The 12,291-nt window shown below is 32.6% G+C and overlaps 1 protein-coding gene across 2 annotated transcripts; it reads left to right on the forward strand.

The window, feature by feature from the left end:
- Positions 1–3,911: 3,911 nt before the first annotated feature.
- On the forward strand, positions 3,912–8,112 carry LOC110702007. 2 transcript variants are annotated; one of them, XM_021879644.1, is made up of 3 exons: positions 3,912–3,995; positions 5,479–5,594; positions 5,995–8,111. In XM_021879644.1, exons 1-3 carry the CDS (start codon positions 3,929–3,931, stop codon positions 6,073–6,075), a joined length of 264 nt encoding a protein of 87 aa, XP_021735336.1. In that variant the 5' UTR covers positions 3,912–3,928; the 3' UTR covers positions 6,076–8,111. The 2 variants fall into 2 exon arrangements, with proteins under 2 accessions (XP_021735336.1, XP_021735335.1); XM_021879643.1 differs by having other exon boundaries at positions 5,479–8,112.
- Positions 8,113–12,291: the final 4,179 nt, after the last annotated feature.

Raw genomic sequence — 12,291 nt, forward strand, 5'->3', positions numbered from 1 at the left:
TGCTTAATAAGGTCAAACTTTAGTTAAACTAGAAATCAGATAACCAATAAAAAAAAAGTTGATATAAGATTAAATCTAAAAAAAATAAAAATAAATCTGATATGATAAGCAAAAATTAGGTAAATTAAACTAAGCATAGCCTTAGCTCACAACATCCATGTGCATCATCATACACCCGCATTCTAATTATTGTCCTATTAGGACCCATTTTCTGAAAGTCTAATAAGAAATATTAATTCTAGCATTTGTAGAAGCAAACATGTATATACATCATTACATTTACGTTGGATGATTAAAGATTGAATAGCTAATAATGCTAGAAGCCTAAAAGAGTCTTTCATTTCATTACAGTATGTTTCGTTATCGTCTGGATACTATTTTGTGAACAATCCATCTGGTGCAGCCCCTAAGACTACGCAGACAATAAGCACACATCCAGGTGAAGATAGCCAACCATTGTACGTCAGGGGACGTTGTTACATAAACACCAGTTGTGAATGCAAGGAGAGTTGCATAAAACGATAGCTGAAGTAATCCAATGCTTAGATCAACAAGGTCCGATCCCTCCCTTTCAAATCGGCCTGAGTTAAGGAACCAAAGAAGGCAAAAATAAGACCATCATGGAGCTGCACATTCCTACCGCTTCTGAAATCATGAAGACTTGGAATGCTAATGTCTTGGCCACAATTGGAGTTCCTTTCTCATTATTGTAACCACCCGGGACTGTGAATGCTGCTGTGAACGTTATTGTCGCCAATAAAGCAGCTACTACCGCTAGTGTGCCCATGTATTCCTTCATATCCGAGTGATGTATTCCGTATAGACTTTTACCACTCTTAACGACTTGTGGCAGCTTCATCCATTTTGATGAGAGGAAATCTTGAAACTATATAATAAAGGAGAGTTTAAGAAACACACATATATATATAATTATGTAATGTATAGATTAAATTATATACTCGTATTATACTATCAGTGTTAAAATAAAGCTACTTGTACATGTAAATGATGCAAGAGGACTCTGTACAAAAATATACTTACCCATCGAGGACTGTTTTGTACCGTACCGTGGCTATCAAATTCAACCCGACCTGTTCCTAACCCGACTTGTTACAAACTCGACCCGTAATCAACTCGATTTGTTGTTGACCAGACCCAAATTCAACCCGACTTGTTATTGATCCGACCCGAATTTTACCCGTCCTATTACTAACCCGACCCAAAAATTCAACCTGATTTGTTACTAACCCGCCTCGAAATCAACAAGACTTGTTATTTACCTGACCTAAATTCAACCCAAATTATTCCTGACCCGATTTCAAATCACCTTAAATGCAATTCATACCAGCTTATTATTGTTGATCAAAGCATTTTGTCTAGGGAGACCAAGTTGGTCCAAACTAACAAAAGAATGGAGCATCATCCCCAAATTCTAGAGTTAAATATAGTATATATTTATTGTATGGTTAAAGGAAATAATTATCTGATCTTTCTAAATTATAGACTATAGTTCCCTAGTATGTTGTCATATGTATTATATACAAAGGAAATAATTAGCTTGATAAAAATGATAATTATCTATTTATAGTCAGTTGAACCCGAATACGACCCGACTTGGAAATGACCCGACCTGATTGTAATCCGCAAATTATTGACTTAATGACCCGACTTGGAAATGACCCAACCTGATTATAACCCGCAAATTATTGACTTGAACCGAACCCGATTTGAACCCGAGAATGACCCGACTTGAAAATGACCTGATTATAACCCGCAAATTATTGACTTGAACCGAACCTGACTCAAACCCGGGAATGACCCGACCTGATTCTAACCCGCAAATTATTGATTTGAACTGAACCCGACTCAAAACCGAGAATTACCCTAACCCGTTTTAACCCGTGAGAACCCGAATTAAACCCAATCTATTGTTCACCTGACCAAAATGTACCACACTAATAAATGGTCTCCTACATTAAACTATGAATTAGACGACGTTGATAGATACTATATCATAATTTTGATGAAAATAAAAGATTTTAAATTACAAAATGTACGTAATTCTTATTTATATACATGTATAATAGCGATCTATTATTAAAATGTACAAATTAAAAATAAATTTTATACAAACCGTGCATTGCACCGGTTCTAACCTAGTTATTTATATGGTTGAAACAACTTAAGTCTCAAGGACCCATATTATTCAGTTATTCTAATGGCTTAATGTCACGACAAACGCCTTCGTCGTGAGTCTCGTGACTACTGTCAAGTAAAAATTAAACAATTTTTTTTTAAGTATTTTGGAGGGAAAATTTTTAGTGCCACATACTCACATTGTAAGTGTCCACTTAGATTTTCTTTTAGTAATATGTACTAAATATCAATATAAAATAAGAAAATTTGTCAGGAATTACATGCTTAATAGGGGTTTTTGGAAACAACTACTGTACCCACTAAAAAATTTTATCAAAAAAACTACCCCCAAATTTAAAAAGTTAGAGTAGCACTACATATTTGCGTTTTCCGGCGAAAAAGTCCGACGTGTGGGGCCCACTTTTTCAAATTTTCTTCTGAAAATTCCTAATTGAAGAAGTGAAAACAAGTAGGGTATGCAATTCATATGTAATTCTTTTCTTTTAATCCATTAATTATGAATTTCGATGTTAGGGCCGGGTGTAACGATTAGAAAAATTTGGGTTCTTAGAAATTGGGGATAATTTGAAATTGGTTGAATTTGTTGCTTTTAATTCAAATTGGTTATATTAGGGTTATGATTTAAGGTCCAATTTGTCATTGCATCGTGTCTTTTCAGAGAAAAATTGAAAAAGTGGGCTCATGTACCGGACATTCTCGCCGAAAAATGCAAATGGGTAGTGCTATTATAACTTTTTAAATTTAGGGTAGTTTTTTTGATAAAATTTTTTAGTGGATAGTTGTTTCCAAATACCACTATTAACCGTGTAGTTCCTGATAAATTTTCCTATAAAATATTACATGTGTTTGTTGATTGAAAATGTTACACATCTTAATATTATAAAGTACATAATAAGACAAATCTAACAGGCCATCACAAAGCCAAATTACTGAGAATGAGGGATAACTCAAGTGGTTAGAGCTTCCCTCCCGGTTTCAGGTGATCTTAGGATCGATTCTCATCACCCGCTCTTGTGGCTTTCTTTAACACCAAAAAAAAAAAAAAGCCAACTTACTGATCGAGTCTCGATTATTATAGACTTTCAATTTTCAAACCACGATGGCCCTTTTAGTGGAGCAGATAAAGACCTCAGTGGACTCCATTAATAAAATATGACTTTTGGGGTAATAATTAAATTAAATAATCTCTCTTTTTATGAAATAATTTAAGTTAATTATTACAATGGAGTAGAGACCCGTATATCTTAGATTCTGGGAAAGTAGGAAGCAATTACTTCGTCTGTTTCGTAATATCCTCTTTTTGTTTTTTTTTAGTTTAAACTGGTTTAAATCATCTCCCTTTAATTTTTAAGCACGTATATTTCAAAAATTGTAAAAACCACGGTATTTTGAAGCACATATTTTCAGAGTTTAAACTACTCTTTAGCTCACAGCGTCTGAGCTGAGAATGAAGAAAGAAATCTACAAGGCTGCAGCAAGAGGAGACGTAGAGTTCCTCAAAGATGTGGAAGCCGCGGCAGCTATGTACAGCGACGATGTTGCTGCCCAATTTGGTCAGCTTGATTTCATCAAGGTTACTTTGGAATGCTTTCCAGAACCCTCTCACCAAAGAAAGCTCATTTGCGAAACTAACTCTGGCGGCGACACCCCTCTTCATTTGGCTGCCAAACAACGTACTCAAGCATTAGCTGAGTACCTTGTTGCTGCCCATAACAACTTGCCTGGTTCTCCGCCGTCGCCTTGGAGGATCCGCTTCATCTGGCGTTGATGAATGGTGGTAAAAGTATTCAAGTTGCAGATTACTCCACTTCATCTCGTGGTTATGTATGACGCTAAAGGTGTGTACTTCAGATTGCCTATTTCTTTAATATTGTCTATCTGTAACTTAAATAATCTATACGATTTACGACTGTTTCTAAATTTGTAAAATACGAGTATCAATTTAAAACGTTATTAAAAAAGAAAATTTTATACTCCCTCTTATATTTTTGGGTTTTTTAACAATAGATTATGAAGAGCTTCTAATATTTTCTCACCATTTTTTAACGTTTTTCATAACCAAAATCATATTTCTTAATTGTAGGATGCAAAAAATACTAATAATACTCCATTATAATTATAATAATAACTTAATACATTTCTAAAAAATAGTACTCCAAACACACTTGACAATTTATATTTAAAATTAAAACAATGAAATAAGATAAATACAACCTCCTCTGCACTCTTTGCCAAACAATGCGTTCAATAACTTAACCTTTTTTCCACTATATATTTAAAAATTTTGGGCCTGATTTTTGGGGCAACCAGATGATAACTGTTGGCCTGAATACCTGATAGGATGTCTTTTGAAAATAATCAACCTATTGTTGTCCTTTTAGTTATAACCATTAACATTTTTTTTTAATATTTTACCATCTACTATTTTAAAAAAGCATGACAATTTTCCATCATATTACCCAAAGCTTTCTATTTGACGTCATTGTGAGCTTCCTATTTGACGTCATTGTGGGCTCTATCAACAGATTTTATCAATTTTATTCCTTTATCTAATCTTGTTCTTCCTATTTCACTAAATTAGGTACCTAATTTACAAATCGGAAATAATTAAAGTTAGTGTTCATCATTTAGAGTTTTGAAATGAATTTAGGAGTTTGTTATTTAGTGATTAATTTAAAAAATTGGGACTACTTTGCATTGATTTCACGTATTATGTCTTCAATTAGTACCAAAATTGATAATATTATTCATAAATTATTACTTTGTTATGAAAATTAGGCTTCATATGAATTTTGGGTATATTTAAAATCAATCGTTTTTCTAAATTATGATCAGCGATCCTTAATTGAGCATATATATATATATATATATATATATATATATATATATATATATATATATATATATATATATAAATTTATCTCAGTTTGAATAATCCCCCAAATCTGAAATAAATCCTAAATAAAGAATAACAAATTTAATGACTTAATTATGTTCGTGTGAGCTTGATGAATTATATTTAATTGACTACCAAATGCTTTTCCCTAATCCAATTTAAATTTATATTGAAAAAATAAAACCAATTGAACATGAGAATCGAGGGAGAAGAAGGCATGATGGTGTCATGTATGAAGGCTTGGGCAACCTGATGGGAAAATTTCATGTTTTTAAAATAGTCAATGGTAAAATAAACCAGTATTAAAAATAAAAAACCAACTATTGGTGGTTATTATCAAAACGACAACAATAATATATAGTTATTAAAAAAAAAAAAATTCCTAATTTATACTACTCCTTCTGGTGTATATGTTATTGTTACAGGTACTGAAATGTCAGCCATACATATGATAAACTCGCTTAATAGCCAAGGGGCAGCATTGTCTACCAGGAATAGTCTTTTTGTACAAGAAAATGAAGACATCTCATCGCTCTCATTGGTAAGCTCGTTATTAGAGAAATATAGTGAGGTATGTTGTTTGTGTGATGCAGATGGGATGACCCCTCTACTTAGAGCTGCAGTCCGCTCTAATTTACCTGTTGTTGATGCCATAATTAACAATTGTCCTGAATCAATTGAGATATGTGATCCAAAGGGCAAAAATTTGTTACATTACATAAGATTTCCGACTTCCTTAGAGGCAAGGAAATTTATGGAAAAGCCAGAGATTCCTGTGGAGTTCCTTGATTGAGTTAGTTGTAATTGTAATTCCATTCAGAGTGATTGAGTTAGTTATAATTGCTATAAATAGTTGATCAAATAGAGATGATATTAGAAAACTAATGTGGTGAATAATTACCAAACGAAACTGAAGTGTAAAATGTACAATGTTGTTGCAGGAGAAGGCAAACGAGAAAGAGATAATAAAAGATGAGCTTATGAGTATTGATGTGTATAAAGCCGTTTGTAATGGGGAGTAGCAAATCTTAAGAGAAATGCTTAAAGATAAAAAGCATTTTCTTTCTCGACTACCCGATGGAAGCAACATCATCCATTTAGTAATTCAGCGTCTCCAACCATATTGCTTTGATTTATCCACTTATCCAGAAGAAGAGTTGATTGTGGATTTTGAAGTTGGAATTAGATGGGAGGAGAGAGATTGTGGTGTTTAAGAAGGGATTGTTGAAGATCGAGGAGGGGATTTGGTTGCGTATGAAGCATTTTCGTTGGTGTTTCGGGGAGGTTTTCTGGGTTTTGGTTATGGCAGAAGGTGGTATTGGTGGGTGGTTTTCCGAAGGAGGGTGTTCGACGACGGTAAAGGGAAAAGGGAGGGAGTCGGTTTGGTGGTGGAGGTTGGTTAGCGAGGGTGAGGGGATCCAGGCGGCGGCTGCCCTGGGGCTGGGGGGCTGCTGAGCTGCTGCCATGGGAGGGGGAGAAGGAGAGGGTGGATGGTGATGGTGAGGGTGGTTTTTTTTTTTTTTTTTTTAATAATTCAACTTAATTATTAAAGATATTAAGTTAGAGTTATGAGTAATTAGAAAAATTAAGGGAAAATTAGTGGTTAGTTGAGTGATTAGAGGTCTCATGTTGTCTTCAACAAAATTATTTTATAATTTGGTTTCTCCTTGCCAAAAAGTTTTTATAAGGTTTTTTCCAACAAAATAGGTGTTATAAATGGTTTTTTTCTGACAAAATTACCATCTTTGATTACAGGATGCATCTTGATCTTCCCTATTCAATTCAACCTTTTCTTGCGATCCACTTTTTTTTTTAAGCCTAATTTTCAATTAAAGTATGTTTCTTTAAAAACAGTTACCAAGAAATTAAAAGTATGTATCATAATTCTTTTGTTTTTCAATATATATTTCCAGTTTCAAAAATTCCTTAAGTCACGAGGTGTGGACTTTGACAATGAGAATGATATCAAGTTTGATAGAAGTACATATGGAGTGCGTGGAGAGGATGTAAAGGAGTATATGAACCCAATGGGGGTTGTGGCGGCGTTGTTGGCAACCGTTACATTCACTGCAGCATTTACAGTTCCCGGTGGATACAAAGGTGACACCGGAATTCCCAATTTAGGAAAGAAGGCAGCATTCCAGGTGTTTATGGTTGCGGATGTGGTGGGAATGTGCAGCTCCATGATGGTCCTTTTCTGCCTCCTTTGGTTATTGTCACGTCAGGATATTGAAGAGGATGTTTTTAAAGAAGACGAGAAGCAGGTGATGCTAGTAGATATGACCATCAAACTGCTGCTTATATCGTTTTATGACAGGAATATATGTAACCACAATCTCTGAAACTCGTTGGTTAGCTATCTTCACTTGCGTCCTCTGCTCCTTTCTTATCTTGCTCATGACAAGGCCTCATATCAAGTATCTCAGTATCATATTGCGTATACTGCCCTTTATGTGTCAAGCTTTAGCCGACTATTTCAAAGAATTATACTCTAAAAACAAATTTTGCTGTCAGCCAAAAAATCGTGCCGCCGGACATAATAGGGACTAGCAAGAACCTGCAAGAGAATCCACTTCATCTTCCTGATCAAACTACTACAATGAGTACTACGACGTGTGTTATGTGTGTGCTTGTAATTATCATAATATTTTTGATACCAACCCTAAGCTACCTTTAAATGTACTGTCATGTGAGTTATGAAACTCTTTTTAGCTCAATTGTGGTGTTTTTTTTTTTATTTTTTTTTTATTATGTACTTAATCTAAAATCATGTATGTTGCTTCTATTATAAACAACAATTTATTACAAAAGATGAATCATGTTTATGTTGCCAATTAAAAATAAATTATATTTCGTATGTATTAAGTTATTTTTACCCAAATTCTTATATGTGACTATAATAAGTCCATTTCGCGTATCAGGTAATTAATTGAATGATAAGGGATACGGTGATGAGAAAATGAAAACCAATCTTGTAAGTATATACGAAGCTTAAAGGAAGTGACACTTTCCCTCCATTATTTTATCCAAACATAGAATTAGCATCATAACCCACATTGTTGAGGAAAAGCAAACTATATAAACCATTTGAGTTAAATCATCAAAATGGATTAACGTGGAATTAATGCCAACCATTTACCCCCATTGTTGTGTAATTTGGCATAAACAATAAGCAATAACTTTTGCATGCCCCCGGTTTACAATAATTTTATTGTACATCGAATATTTTGCGAAAAAGTGACCCTTTTTTCTTACAAAAGTGACCTCTTTTTTTACAAAAGTGACCCATATTTTTTACAAAAGTAACCTTTTTTTTTTAACAAAAGCGACCCCTTTTCTCCAAAAAAGTAACCCTTTTTTCCACAAAAGTAACACAAAAAATTAAGATAACAAACTTGGATAACAAAGGTAGATCGCAAATGGAACAGCGAAAGCTTGAAGAGAGTGAAAGCTTTGAGCAATGTCAAAGGTAGATCCCAAACAAATCTTGTTGTCAGCCACAAAGCCGTGATGTCGCCGGAAATAATAGGGACCGGCAACAACCTACAAATTCAGTTCAAGAAAAATAAGTTCTTACAAGGTTTATCGAACTTCTAATTACAATTAAAATAAGTTTTAATAAGTTTAGTTTAATTCAGATAAGTTCAGTTAAATGAAAATCAGGTGAATAGAACACACCCTTACTATAGAATCATGTTTATATTTATGGTTGAAATTTATTTTAGGCTCTCAGCTGTCATGGAAAACTAGTTATTATTTATTTCATTATTGTATATACATGGAGATTAGTACCGTGGTAGTAATAGTGTCTTAAGGGTGAAACAAACTCGGTTTAAAACCAAACCGAACCGAATAAGAAATATGGTTTGGTTTTTTTCCACTACAAGAAAACACGACATTTTTGATGGATAGTTTCCGATGGCCATATAAAACCATCGGAAATTACATAATTTCTGATGGTTTTAGTGGCCGTAGGAAATTTTCGATGAATGTATACAATTTCCGATGGATAAAGCCCTCGGAAATTTCCTATGGCTTTTAAACCATCGGAAAATTAATTTATAAAGCCCTCGAAAATTTCCTATGGCTTTTAAAACCATTGGAAAATTAAGTTCTTTAGCGATTGGAAATTTCCGATGGCTTAAAACCAAGGACATGACAAGCTCTCCAACATACTTCCTCCGTTCTTTTTTAGTTGATAGGTTTTGTCTTTTGATACTAGTCACAAACTCTATTTTGACTAGCTTTTGTGATATGTAGTTATGATAAAAAATAGTTATACGGACTATTAAAAAAATATATATAGTTATACGAGGTCTTGTTAGATTAATCTAAATGTATATTTTCATAACACCCCCAAATCATTTTCCAATTATAATTAGGAGTAATTCTTTTCTCGACCCTAAGAAGATGGAAGGTGGAAGCATTTCCTAGAAAAAATAAAAAGAAGGATAGCTGTAATCAAGGTTTTGAGAGCAACGATCTTAGGTTGAAACTTGATTATATTATTCAAAATTTCTTACCTCACAACCCTCATGGTGACTCTACTTTGAGTTGCAATTTGGAATCTTTTTTTCTTCTTTTTTTCTGCTTTCCAGCAACTGGGCACCCCTAGCTGCCTTTGCTTCTGCATTCTTCAAATATTTGGTAGGTATCCCACGAAATTCATAATAACAACCACCAATCTACAAACAAATTGTTTGTTTTGTTAATAGTACGGCCACCTAGATTACAAGAAATAAAAGAAAACAATATTAAAATCTCAATTGACAATTTTACTCAAGTGAAATAGAATTTAATTTAGGTAAATTTGACTTTTTCTACCATTAAAATACACTACTTTGACTTTGGGTTTCAATAATACAAAGTAGGCTTTTTGAATTTGGCTCGTATGTTATTTGAGGTGTAGTAACGTACAAATTCTTTCTTTCTTTCTTTTCCTTTTTTTTTTTTTTTTTTTTTTTTTTTTTTTTTTTTATCATATGTCATATTTAAATTACTGTTATTATCGTATGTTTTTTGAGTTTGATCAATATGATCTTTGTTTAAAATTTACTTCCTCCGTTTTCTTTTAAATGCAACACACCCTTTAACGTGGTTATTAAGAAAGGTGGGGTTTACATGATATAATAAACATTAAAATAGGATGAGTGGTTGTTAGGAGTGTAATTTAGTGGGTCATGTGCTTTAAATAAGGGATATAGTATAGTTTTTCCATAAAGTAACTTTTCTTTTATAGTGTGTTGCAAGTATTATGACATTTCCTTTTTAGGGAAGTGTTGCAAGTAAAAGAAAACAAAGGAAGTATATGCTATTTACATTATAAATTATGTTCTTTTAACGTTTGTTATTTTGAATTGAATTTTAATATATGAACAATATTTCAAGCAATAGTATATTTAATTTTTTTTTCTATTTGTTAAAGGTGTTTCTAATAAGTATGTAGTTTTTATTTAAATATTAGATGAAGCCCATAGGATATATGGTTTTTTTGAATTTTATAAAATAAATTTTTTATATAAATAAGTAGCATATAACAAATTTATTTTATAAAATTAAAAAAAAACCATATTATTTTATATAAATAAGTAGTAATAATCTTGTTAGTCCCTAAACTTTCATTGTTTAGTATAAAGTAAATGTCAACTCAACATCAGAAGTTCCCTAAACTTTCTTTAAAATATTATTATTATTATTATTATTATTATTATTATTATTATTATTATTATTATTATTATTATTATTTCCACATGGGCACTTTGGTCCCTAAACTTTGGTGACTCATCTTTTTTCCACCGGAAAAATAAGTTATAGGTGGTTGAGGGAATAATTTGCTTCATTTAAAGGATAAGGAAACAAGATGCTACAAATACTAAAGTTGAGGGACCGTATTTTAGCTTAACTCTAAACCTTTATTAATACTTCCAGAAAAACTACAGATAGATCGATAAAATGTTTTCCAAAAATATTATTACCCCAAAAAAGAATGTGTCCGTCTCTTTGGTTTAACACTATTTCTAACGGAAAATCCGTCACTACACTACTAAAAATTAATGTTTTTGCGACTGCCTCTAACGGTCGCTGAAAATAGTATAAACGGTCGCTAAAAATAATTGCGACCGTCAACAGTCATAAAGGGATGATCGTTATTTACTTGGTCGCAAAAAGAAATTATCACGACTGGTTGACAGTCACAAATTTATCAAATTGAAATGCACAAAATAAACCTGGATATACCAAATCGAAATTCACAAAATAAACCTGGATGAACTCGACCTAAAGTTATTTGACCAAACCCGTTTTGAACTCGATACAAATATATCAAACCAAATATGAATCGATCTGAAGTTGATTGGATTTTTACCCGAATCTTACTCGACATATTTTCATTCGAAATTGACCTATCCCAAATCGAGGCAGTTAAAAGGGTAATATTGACACAAGTATATCCGATCCGAACAAACCTATCTGCTAAATTGAATGAACATGAAACCTTAGTTCTTATTGATGGCTGCCATGGCTAATATATACCCCTTCCGTGTTTTAATAAGTGTTACACATACCACATCCGACCGTGGTTTAATAAGTGATACATTTTCTTTTTTGGCAAAAAACTACAATTTAATATTATATCTCTCTCCTCCCATGACTCTCACCCAAACCCACTACTACTTTTTTTTATTATTTCCTTTTTCTCATATTCATTACTTTTCATTGTACTACTAACCCCACTATCTTTCTTTTACAAATTTTAATACTCTAACAACGCCACTTATCTCTTATTTTATTTGAGTCAATTAAATTGCCTAAAAGTATGTGCCAGTCAAAGTATAACACTTATTAAAACACGGAGGGAGTAATACAAGTTTACACTAATATAGAATTAGGAAACTAACTAAAAGATAACCCAAAATATATTCTAGCCAATAATAAAACCTGACCTATCGTGGATCAACTCAAACTCTATTCGATTTCTTAAATCTTTATAATTTAATACGGAGTAATATATCTATATCTACTCATGGATTTATTTTTATTTTTTGTTACAATGCTAGTCATTTTTTTTAAGAACTAGATTAGATAATTATAAAAGTTATACGTACAGTTAAAAGGCCTCTCAAAAAGTTGTATGAGACAACGAATCGAGAATGTGCCGAATTGTTATATTTATGTTTTTGGATTCTTAGCCCTTCCCCGATTAATTCTTGTTTGATTTGATATATTCGTTTTCATTATCG

Source organism: Chenopodium quinoa, unplaced genomic scaffold (genome assembly GCF_001683475.1).
Source record: "Chenopodium quinoa cultivar QQ74 unplaced genomic scaffold, ASM168347v1, whole genome shotgun sequence".
Classification (NCBI taxonomy): Eukaryota; Viridiplantae; Streptophyta; class Magnoliopsida; order Caryophyllales; family Amaranthaceae; genus Chenopodium; species Chenopodium quinoa.

What these genes read in the sequence shown, in the direction of transcription:
- LOC110702007 (XM_021879643.1), top strand. Translation starts at nt 3,929, where the DNA reads ATGGTGGTAAAAGTATTCAAGTTGCAGATTACTCCACTTCATCTCGTG. An exon ending in GGTTATGTATGACGCTAAAG is followed by an intron (nt 3,996 to 5,478) that starts GTGTGTACTTCA and finishes TTATTGTTACAG; the next exon opens with GTACTGAAATGTCAGCCATA.